Here is a 12,557-nt window from a genome sequence, read left to right on the forward strand (position 1 = left end):
TGTCCTCTTACCTAACATTTATTCACATATATAAAGTTATATTAGTCCTTTATATATATTGATGTATTCTCTTTTACGAGTTTAAAACTGAACAATATGTTTCAAGTTATGGTTTTATTAATTGATAACATTAAAGATGGAGATTTTTTCACTAATTCAATTAAAAATTTATTAAAATTATATTCTTTATGAATAAAGTCATGTAATGTCACATGTTAATATAAACTCAACTTGTGTCTTAAATACTTTCTTTTCATTGAGGATTAATAAATATTTTAATTTTAAATCTTATTAAAAATAAATAATTTAATTTTTTTAAATAGATAATATTTAATAATATAAAAATTGTTTTAAATAATTAATTAAAAAAATATAAACACTTTTTTCGAGTAGAAATTTGAACCTACATCTATTACCTTATAAAAAAACTGGTCTCTTTTATAAAGTTTAAGAATTTTTCCAATAAAAAAATACTCTTTATTTTCTAAAAACTCTTTTTAAAATGTATCCATACATGTTCTAACTTATATATATAGAGAGTATATAAAATATTAAATATATAATTTAAATTATATATACGTAGAACATTCTTAATTTAGTCTTTATGTATAAAACATTATTAAATTAGTTCTTATATGTATAAATATTTATCGATTTAGTTCATGCCGTCTTTAATCTTTTACACACTTTTAGTTTTTTTATTTATTTAAAAGGACACATTTTTTTAATTTAATCTTATACATGTAGGATATTTTAACTTGATCCTTGTATACAAGAGTTAAATTGAGAATGTTGAGTAAAGTAGGGAGTGTAACATTCTAGGGTTGAGTACATGTTTAGCCAATAATATGCTTCTTTCACAAAATAAATTATGGCTAACAATGAATCAGAGGATCTATATGATGTTATTTATGTAAAAGACTTAAAGGTATTTCTTATACCTCATCAATATATAATTTTTTGTTGTTCAAAAAAAAATTGAGAATGTATAATATAATAGGATTAAATTAAGAATACATTACATGTATAAAAGTTAATTAAATTAAGATTATGTAAGAGAGTTAATAATCATTATATGACAATAAAGACAAAACTAAACCGTTATTATTAAATTAATAATTGTACAGGTAGGGGTGTTCGGCCACCACCCTGTCGGTCGCCGAACGGCCGAATCTGATAGCCGAACGCCAATCGGCCACCAGGATCGGCCTACGCTCACTTATTACTCTTAATCAATAATTATGGGTTAATTACACTGATAAACTGATTAAAGCGTATTACCTAATACGGTAAATATGTTGCAGGGTCCATGGAGTCCAGGGCCCATAAATGTCAGTATAAATAGCTCAGGTCACGAGGTAACGTCACTGTTCATTAATTACCCTAGATATTTGTGCTTGTCCTGACTTGAGCTTTGGAGTACCTTTTGCAGGTACCAATACCAGCATATTGGATCGGAGCTCTCGTTCGGCCATTCAGAATACTAGAAGACTTAGTGTGCCCATCAGACAGGTACAATAACTTTTATGTATAGGAACAAATCACGAGCCTAAACAGTTAGCGGAGACAAATTATTTAGAAAAAAAATAGTAATTATTATACATATATAAATAAAGACACAAATATTACATAATAAAAAAAACACTTGTTAAAAATGAAAAATGAGGTAAAAAAAAAATAGTCAATAAAAGATAAAAATTTAAAAATAATTGATAAATTTTTTTTGATGGGAAAATAATTGATAAATTAAAAACAATGAATTCGAATTATAAATTTAAGTGTATAGTGAGACAAAAAATCTATTACTCAAAACACGTATATATTATTCTTAAAAGTATGAGGTGCAAATACAGCCATCTATATTAAGTTCCATCGAGAGAGACCAAATTAAGAATTAATTACTATTCTATATATATAACCTACATAAAAGTAACCATCTTAACAAAACTGAGGCATACATCAGGACTTGATTTTTATCAAGTGTGCATAAGATACCAAAAATATCATCTTGTTCATTTCATAATAAAATCTGACATGCACTAATGGTTAAGATTTATTCCTATTATTAAATGGTTATCAAGATCATTTAAAAAATTTTAAAGAACCAAAATAGAATAAAATTATATTTATAGACATTAAAAATATATTTAAACATTTTTCATTTGTATACATAACAAGTGAAAACAATTCTTCTAAAGTGATTTTTTTTAAAAAAAAGGTAAATTTGTATTTAAAATATATATTTTTAAAATAAAAGTGAAATAATATTCTTAAATCTCAATAAATTAGTATTGAAATTTAATTTTCATGTATTGTTAGTATAACTTTTTTACATTATCAATAAATAAATAAAAATCAAACTAAATATAAATATAAAAATAATCATTATAAAAATAAACAAATGTATTATACATGACAAATGCATGATTTGATAAATACATGACAAATGCATGATTTGACAAATACATGATAAATGCATGACAAATGTATTATAATCAAACTAAACTCCTTTCACGTATATTCAATACTATGGTACTATGGTACAATTAGCAATGCATCATCTCCAATATAAAAATAATATACAAATTTAATGATCGAGGTATGTCCAAATTGATTTAATTTTATTAATTAATGTATATTATTAAATTTGTATATTATTTTTATATTAGAATTATCTTCTGGTAAAAATGATTTATAAATTTTTATAATTATTCTAGTGTTTTTTTAATCAAAATATTATAAAATTTTAATATTAAATTTTTAAATAATTTGATAAATTAATTTTTTTGTAAATATTATAATTATTTGTTTTTTGTAAATAATTAATTAAAATGTAAAAAATTTAAGATGAGTTAATAAATTATGAAAGGTATTAAATTTAGGATTTAGATTTTTAAGATTTAGGGTTTAATAGATTTTTTTATATATTATAATTATGTTTTTAAAGATTTTGTAATTATTTTAGTGATTTTGTTTTTGTAACTAACATATAACAATTTTTTGTTTTAAAATATCGTAATTATTTTGGTAAAAATTTTGTTAACTAAAACATTTCATATTTAAATTTTAAGATAATTTAATAAATTAAAATAAAATGTTTATAGGGTTATGGTTTAGTAGATTTTTTTATATATATTAGAACTATCTTTAGATAAAAATGATTTATAAATTTTTTATTCGTCTAATAATATTTTTTTTTTGGTAACAAGCAAATATAAAAGATTTAATTTAAAAATTATAAATAATTTGATAACTAAAAAAAGGTTTTATGAATATTATAATTATTATGGTAATTTTTTAACTATATTATTTCAAATATAATTTTTTTATATAATTTGATAAATTTAAAAAATTTAAAATCTATGGTTTAGAAATTTAAGTTTTAGAATTTATTGAATTTTTTTTTATAATAGAATTATCTTCTGTAAAAAAGGAATTAAAAAATTCGTTAATAGTCTAGTAATTTTATTTTTTTAACTGACATATAACAAATTTTTTATTTAAAAATATCGTAAGAAATTTGATGGAAGCTAAAATATTTAAAATTTACAGATAATTTGTTAAATAAAAAAGGTTAAAATTAAAAAATAAATGTTACTTAAAAAATAATTAATTAATCCAAATTTTTTCACAAATACTATATAATGAAAAGTTAAAAATAAAAAATGGCTGATGAGGGAAACCTGAAAAACAAAAAACTCAGAACTGAATTCAGAGAGAGAACAGAAAAAAAAATCAAGAAGTGAGAAAGTGAAGGAGAAATATACCGAAAAAAACTGAATACACTAATCCCAGGTTGTTTAAAGTCACTTTGAAACCCTAAACCATCAAACATTGTAAAATAAGATATAAAGAGTTGAAGAGAGTTAATTATAAACCCTAAACTTAAAAAAATGGAGAATGTGAACACTAATTCTCCTCGTGCACTAGAGTTAGAACAGGAGCGAACACCCACACCACCCTCTTCTTGTTCTCCTTCGTCAAGAGGACCAGGAGCATGGAGATCCATCAAATATATCATTGGTAATTTCCTCCACATCTTACAATTTATGTAACATTAACATTCATTGTTCTGATGAATGTCATTAATTTGCAAAGGTAACGAGTCGTTCGAGAAATTGGCATCCATGAGTTTGATATCAAATCTGACACTGTATTTGCTCACAAATTACAACCTGAGTGGCATATATGTGGTTAATGTGGTGCAAATTTGGAGTGGATCCTCCAACGTCTTCTCAATAATCGGTGCTTTCATTTCTGATACTTATTTAGGCAGGTTTCGGACCCTTCTCTATGGTTGTATCGCATCATTTCTGGTAAGGAAATTAACTTGCATGTTCCTGTCTTCCTTTCCATTCAAGTGCAAATTATTTTCATTGAGTCATGTTTTTAATTGTCAAATTAATTTTCATTTTTCTCTTCCTATATTTATTTCCACCTTTCTGCAACATAACCTTGTAATGCCTAAATGTACTCTTCAATAGGCATTGAAATTGAAAAAAAAAATTGAGAAAAATGCTGAGGCATTTATTCATCAATTCACAAATTAACATAATGTTAACTTCTAGTGCTTATTGTATTAAGTAAAATATGGAAGTTGTAACAAATATGCCCAATGTCAGTTAGTATAATGAAAGATCATGCATGAATACACATGATACAGCATTGCATTGCAGCAAACTTTCAAGTCACTTATTGATTCAATAACTTTCTTTTTAAACTGGGGGAGGGGGAGATTGTATTTGACAGGGCATATTAACCATAACCCTAACAGCAGGTATACATCAACTAAGACCCGAAACCTGCAAGGAAAGACCTCATTGTCAATTGCCACAAGCTTGGCAGCTAGCAGTCCTGTTTTTAGGTCTTGGACTATTAACCATAGGAGCAGGGGGAATTAGGCCATGCAACATTGCTTTTGGTGCTGATCAATTTGACACCAACACAGACAAGGGAAAGGGACAACTTCAGAGCTTTTTCAATTGGTGGTACTTCACTTTCACCATTGCACTTGTTATAGCACTCATTGGTGTTGTTTATATTCAAACCAATATAAGCTGGACTTTAGGTTTTGCCATTCCAACTGCTTGCCTTGCTTTCTCAATAACCATTTTCCTTCTTGTTCGCCACACTTACATTTACAAGAAGCCTCGAGGGAGCATCTTTTCAGACCTGGCCAAGGTCATTGCAGCAGCCTATAAAAAACGTAAAATACAAGCTTCTCGGAGAGCCCTTTACAATCCTACTTCCACTTTAGAATTGGAGAATAGTAGGCTTGTTCAAACAGATAGGTTCAAGTTCCTTGATAAGGCTGCTATAATAGTTAATCCTAATGAGTTGAATGACCAAGGCATGGCTAGGGTATTTGGAGACTTTGTAGTTTGTAACAAGTGGAACGCTTTAAATGTTTATTGGGAATTCTACCAGTGTGGGTGGCAGGAATTTGTTGCTTCATTGTGATGGACCAGCAAAACACTTTTGGGGTGCTTCAAGTTATTCAAACCAAAAGGTCTATTGGGCCACACTTTAATGTTTCACCAGGGTGGATGAACCTTACATCAATGCTCGCACTCTCATTTTGGATATACATTTATGAGTGCGTCTACATTCCCTTAGTGAGGAGGATCACTAAAAAGCCTTCAAGATTGAGCATGGAGCAAAGAATTAGAATTGGGATTTTGTTGTCCATCGTATGCATGTTGGTAGCAGCAATGGTTGAAATGAAACGTCGTGAATCGGCTTTGAAACATGGCCTGTTCATTTCACCAATAAGTTTTGCCTTCTTGTTGCCTCAGTTTGCTATAGCAGGCCTTACCGAGGCATTTTTTGCTGTTGCTATAATGAAATTCTTTACCTTGCAAATGCCAGAGAGCATGAGAACTGTTGCTGGGGCAATCTTCTTTTTGAGCCTCTCCGTTGCAAACTACTTAGGATCCTTAATTGTCAATATTGTCCACAAAGCAACATCACATAGAGAAAAAACTTCATGGATAGATGGTCATGATTTGAATGAGGGTAGACTTGATTATTACTATTTTGTCATTGCTGCATTAGGAGCTTTGAATTTCGTCTACTTCAATTTCTTTGCTAGCCGATATTTAGTTAGTGACAAAGACAATGAAACAACAGAGGTGCAACCAGGACAGTCAATGGTTGTTAGGAGTGGGCAAAAAAAACTAAACTGAGCTGAACTGAACTGAACTGGTGGTGAACTGTACTATAAAAAACTGAACTGTTTGTAAAAAAAACTGAACTGAACTGTTTTAAAAAAACTGAACTGAACTGAACTGTTGTAAAGTTGAACTGTACTGAACTATAAAAACTGAACTGAATTATAAAAATTGAACTATTTTTATAAAAGAATAAAAATTAAATATGTTTAACATGTTATGTCTTAATAGATTAGCTCGATAGTCTAATAACCAAAATTTTAGAAAAAAAGTGATTTGAAAAAAAATTATATCAATTTTGTGAACTTAACGGATCAATTGAGTTATGTTGAACTACTTATTTTTAGGCTTAAAATTCACCGAGTTTGTTTGACTTAATTTTATATTTTTTTCCTTCGAAAAATTTAAATAAAATAGAAAATAAAGTAAAGTTGACAAATGTGTCCTATTTTGATAGATCAATGAGTTAAAATTGTTCAATTTAAAATATCATAACAGTTTAGTACAGTTTAAATTGCAGTTCAGTTCAAGTTTTTATAGTATAGTTCAGTTCAGTTCAATGACACAAAAGAATAGTTCAGTTCAGTTCGTCTGAACTAATATTTAGTTTAGTTCAGTTCATATGAATTACTTTTAAGTTCAGTATAGTTTTTATAAGTTCAGTTCAGTTCAGTTCGTTTTGCCCACCCCTAATGGTTGTGGGGGAATCATCCGAACCAAATGACGAGGAGAATGTCTTGGATACAATTAGCACAAGACAAATGGCAACCTTCTCTCCTCTTGTTGGAGTTCAAATTTGAAAATTCAATTCTTAAGTGCCATGAATTTATTTCTTGTTAGGTTTTTTTCTTCTTAAATTTTTTTTATGCAATTCAATTTTGATATGGTTTTGTGTCTTTTACTTTAGATCTTTTTGTCTCCAACCCTTTATGTCACACTATAGAGATTAAATTTTGCCTCTGTTAATTATCATACTTTAGTCACAATTATAAATACACTTTCTTTCTTTCAATTTTAGTTTACCTTTGATATATATAAAGTATATTTATTTATCATGAAGCTTATAAACAAGACTTTTCATTTTCAATTGAAAACACTAGAGTAATGGACAAAACATGACGCCAAATTTATTTGGCTCATTTTCCTTGTTTCGCTGTTCTTTATTTTGTTTGTTTTTTCATTACTTAGCATATTTGGTGACATGTTAAAGATGTACATAGATCTATAAAATTGCGTCATATGGGAAAAAAAATACATCGATTATCATTAACATAACTTTTTCATTGATACAGTTTTAAGTGTAAGTAGAAATAGATTCAATCATTCAAACAAACGCACAGTTTCTCTAAAAAAAGAGTTTTTTCCTTAGAGCATCTACAACTCCCAACCACTTTAAATGGGTCCCACTGTGCCACGTCATTCATAAGCAACTCATATTACATTTTTATAATTTTTGCTCCAATGAGAATTGCTTATAAACACTCCTACTTTTTACAACTCATACTACACTTTTTTGACACCTCACACTACACTTTATGATAAAATTTTATAAAATTAATTATTATGAATAATATATAAATATAAATAACTAACAAATTAAAAATTATAATAATAAAAAATTTCAATAATAAAAAAAATACATAATAAAAAAATACAAAAAATTATAATAAAAAAATACATAATAAAAAAAATACCAAAAATTATAATAATAAAAAAAATTACATGATATAAAAAAAATATAAAAAATTACATAATACATAAAAAATATAAAAAAAATACATAATACATAAAAAAAATAAAAAAAATAAAAAAAATCACATCTCTCAGACTCTCACTCACGTTTTCTTCCAATCACTCTTTCTTTCTCTTCGGTCTTTCTTCACTCTCTCTTCACGGGGGGTTTTGTTGTGCACAGGAGTCTAGGTGCAGAGGGGTCGCGCGCGGAAGGGACAACCGTGTGGAGGGGGTCACGCGCGGAGGGGCGTACGGGCCGGGAGTCCTGGTGCGCTGGGCGGAGGGGTTTGACCGGGCGGTTCGCGCGGGCCGGCGGGTCTGGTTGTGCGAAGCTGCGTGCGCGGGGCGGAGGGGTCTGGCCGGACGGATCCGCGCACCGGCCGGATGGAGGAAGAAGAGGTGAAGGATGTTTTTCCTGTTTTTTTGATTTACCAAGTTTCTGTCCATATTCCACCTGGATCAGTTTCAACCAATCAAACTCCTCTTCTTCAAAATTTTCAGTGCTAAGCACCATTCCTTGTACAAGCAACTGAGAAAAAAATTTAAGCAACTGAGTTGCCACGTAGGATAAGTCCAATGGCAATTTCTAACAAGCACCGTTGCTTGTCAGTAAGCAACACACTAAGAACGTGCCGCTGGAGGTGCTCTTAGTTCATATCTTAATATTGATGATGTTATAATGAGAAAGAGAAACTATGATTTGAGAAAATTCAAGGATTAGCTAATAAGTTTTCGAGGTAAAAGAATTTTAAAGGACTTTTTTTTTTAAGTATAATTAATATTAAGATTCAAATCTAATGTATAACATCTTATTTTTTATATATTATTTTAATCACTAATTAAACTAACCTTATCGGTTATTCAATTTGGTTTAAAATTAATATGTAATATGTGAAGTTTTTTTTTAATTGTTTTTCTTATAGTTTGTCAAAATATAATTCTTATTTGACTCGAAAATGATTGCTTCCTATAAAAAAAAATACATGTAATATAAACAAAAATTAATTGAATTGATTGAAGAGTTGAATCATGCACTATTATTTGGAGTATTCATTAGATTAAGTTAATTTGATAAACTTGTTAATCCAAATCAAGCTAATTAAAATCTTTATTATTTTGGTTAATTAATAAATTCATTTTACATCAAATATAAATTAAACTAATTATAATTAGTTTGCTTTTCAAATTTATCTCTTAACTTGAACCAATCTAATCACAAGCTGATCAACTTTTTTTTAATGCTGAAACAAGCTCATATTATTTCATTCATGATAATACCTGATCAACTTTTTTTTTTCATAAAATTTTAAATTTATGTACTTTAGACTTTAATATGTTATTCCTTTCTTCTATTTTTTTTTTCATTTTCAATTTATTTTGAATGCCATATATATTTTATATTTTTAAATGATTTTGGTTATATATGTTTTTTTATCTATTTTTATAATATATTAATTACAATATTATAATATATTATTTATTTAATTAAGTAAAAGGATTAATGAGATACATAAAGACCCATTTAATATAAAGTAATATTAAATTGAAATTTTCATGTAATGAATAACACACGTAAAATAAAAAATAAAAATATAATAATTTATCTTTTAGCTTAACCTAACAAGGAAATTCAATTTTTAATTGGATTGATTTTTTTTTGTTTTTTAAATAGAACCACATCAACTCCAGAACGCCTTATATAAAGCTGTTTTCATTTTCAATTTTTGAACATATTTTAAAATATTGTGTACCATAAAAAAATATCAACATGTAATTTAATTTAATGGATTTCTATGTTTTTCCAACAAAAGTTAACAAACTTGTATATAATTGGCTAATTCCATATACTATAGAATAATTTTATCTATCCAATAAAGTTCAAGACTTAAATAAATAAATGAAGTTGGGAAAACTATAAAATTAAGGGTAGTTTTAGAAATTAAACTTGAAAATGATTGAATATTGTAGTAGTGTGTGGTGGATTTTAGAAAGTGAAGGAGAGAAAGCTACGGAAAAAAGGAAAGAAGAAAAAGGTAAACAGTTATAAAAACTAAAAAAGTGATGTGAATTTTAAATAATGATACACAAATACACATAAGTTACACCCTTCTTAATTTTATAAAAAGGTTCAGTAGTAATATTCTTTTCTTTCTAGGAACTACTATGATACTCATGATAATTGAAGGGTTTTGGTACCTCAAATTATTTGAACAAATAAATTTAAAAAAAATAAATTCAAAATAACAAATTTTAGATTAAAAATTTGAAGAAGATAAATCAATAAAAAGACTAATTCAAAAAAAAATAATCAAAAAGTCAATTTTCATAATAAATTTTATTATATGTTAGAATTAAAAAATTAAAAACAAAAAGTATAATAATATTATAAAAATATTAAATAAGAAAAGAATAATAAATAATATAATTAAAAAACTAATTTATACTATAAATTTAAAAAATTAACAAAAAAAAACTAAAACATAATAACAAAATATTAATATTAAATTATTTAATTATAATAGATGCTATATTAAAATAAAATTTAAAAAATTTAAAAATATAAAAAAAAATTTATAAAAAAAAATTATTAAAAATACTAAATAAAAATAAAAATAAAATAAGTAATTATAATAAATAAATAAGAAATTAGACGGCTGCCCACAATTATAGTTGGTATCATAGAAATGTTCTTTCTTTTTTCTCTCGTGTCATACAATTGGCATGATTTTTTATTATGACCCTCCAAGAGCCAAAAAAAAGATGTCATGCATGCATGACTAGTGTATATATAGCCATTAAATATTAGTTTACATTGGATAACAGTTCTCGCGTGACGAGTTTTTGTCATGTTTGCATCAACCAGCTAGGTTAATAGTAGTTGATTAGCTGTTAATAAGTTTCATTTCACTGTAACAACATTCAAAGTGATTACAGTGGGCACCGCATTGCTTTCCCAAAAAAAAGAAAGAAAAATGTAGTACTGTAATATATATATATATATATTATCAAATATATTTTGAATTATAGTTTATCTATGTGGGCAACATAACTAGAGCAGTAAAACTAAAAAGTACTCTTACAGCGCGGGTGAATCTTCTAACATGTCAACATGTATAGCCTTTCTCAACTTGAGAAAAGAAAGAGAAACAGAGACTACTCGTGTATTTAAATTAAAATTATACACATGAAGAAACGTAAGGAAAATGGAGGCTCTCCAAAGTAAGGAAATCCAAGGAAAATGGAGGCTCTCCTCTTTGTCTCTTTCATTGTTTCAGCTGCAGTGCGCTACGTGTTCCTCCTTAAGTTGACGAACAATGTCATATCGGTGATGATGCTCGGGGAGGCGGAGGAGGCCTTACCTCCAAGCCATCATCGTCAAGGAAACATTTCGTCTACACCTACCAATGCCTATGGTCACTAGCTATGATGCACCGATACGATACGCATATCAGATACGACACGTATCCGATACGGCGATACGATTATTTTAAAATATATAAGATACGATACTTGTAAGATACGTGTCATCATATATATCAATGTTCATACAATATAATAACTGTATACTAAGTAATTTTGATCAAAATTCATAGACATTAAATATATAATTGTTATTTTACAAATCCAAATTAAAAACATACTTATTATACATTACTAAAAATAAATAAATTATAAATCATTTCATCATAAATTACTTTTTATTATTTACAAATAAAAATAATATTATTTATTTCATTCATTTCTTAAAATTATCTATATAGAAGACAATTTTTATTTACAGTTCATCAAGGACCAATATTTCTATGTTTCTATATTAAATATATTTATATTTATTTAGCTGTAATGGATATTTCATAATTTTTCAAAAATTTAAATATTTTATCGATACGTATTACCAATAAGTATCGGTGAAGTATATCTGAGAGTATTGGAATTGAATAAAAATTTTATAATATTTTTAAGGGTTAGAATACTTTATTGACACATATCGGTGAAGTATTAAGAATATCGTGTCGAATACATATCGGTAAAGCAAATTGAAGTATCAATACTTTATAGGTCACTAGAAAATGTGTCGCAAGTTGTAGCATCGAAAAAATTACGTAATCCCAAAAAATACACTACTTTTCGTAAATATTTGGTCCATTAGAAGGGACCCAAATTAATTATTGGAAGAACCCATTGGAGTTTCTTCCCGAGAGATTCTTGAAGGTTGGTGAAGAAGGGCAAATAGATGTGAGGGGTCAACACTTTCAACTTTTGCCGTTTGGTTCAGGTGTCATGATGACTTAACTTATTCTATTTTCTTATTCTGTTTTCTATTTGTATTTTTTAATTCAGTTAGGAGGTTAGGAGGTTAGTTAGTCATAGTTTGTTTTCTCTTGTATTGCTGTAACTATATATACTTGTAGTTGATCATTGTTAAATAGGGTTTTTCAATATATTCCTGATTTCACATTCTTCTTCTTCTCCTTCTTCAAGAAAGTTTCTTTCATGATATTTTCATGGTGATTTCTTTATCAAAATTGTAATATGGTATCAAAGCCTGTGCCAGGGCTCTGTGTTTTTTTTTCCTTCCCTCTTCCATCAATTAAAGATCTAATTTCTTGATCTGTTCCCCTTCTTTTTTTTCCATCTTCAAAATCTTCAATC

The 12,557-nt window shown here is 27.4% G+C and overlaps 1 protein-coding gene across 1 annotated transcript; it reads left to right on the forward strand.

Annotated features, from left to right (window-relative positions):
* The first annotated feature begins 3,569 nt into the window (after positions 1–3,569).
* Positions 3,570–7,182, forward strand: LOC109798584 (protein NRT1/ PTR FAMILY 2.8-like). Its single transcript, XM_020358907.2, is given in 4 exon segments — positions 3,570–4,023; positions 4,099–4,316; positions 4,750–5,362; positions 5,365–7,182. Coding segments are annotated over 4 exon segments (1,782 nt in total). The 5' UTR covers positions 3,570–3,893; the 3' UTR covers positions 6,186–7,182.
* The last annotated feature ends 5,375 nt before the right edge of the window (positions 7,183–12,557 follow it).

Source organism: Cajanus cajan, chromosome 8 (assembly GCF_000230855.2).
Source record: "Cajanus cajan strain Asha chromosome 8, NIPB_CcT2T_4, whole genome shotgun sequence".
Taxonomy (NCBI): domain Eukaryota; kingdom Viridiplantae; phylum Streptophyta; class Magnoliopsida; order Fabales; family Fabaceae; genus Cajanus; species Cajanus cajan.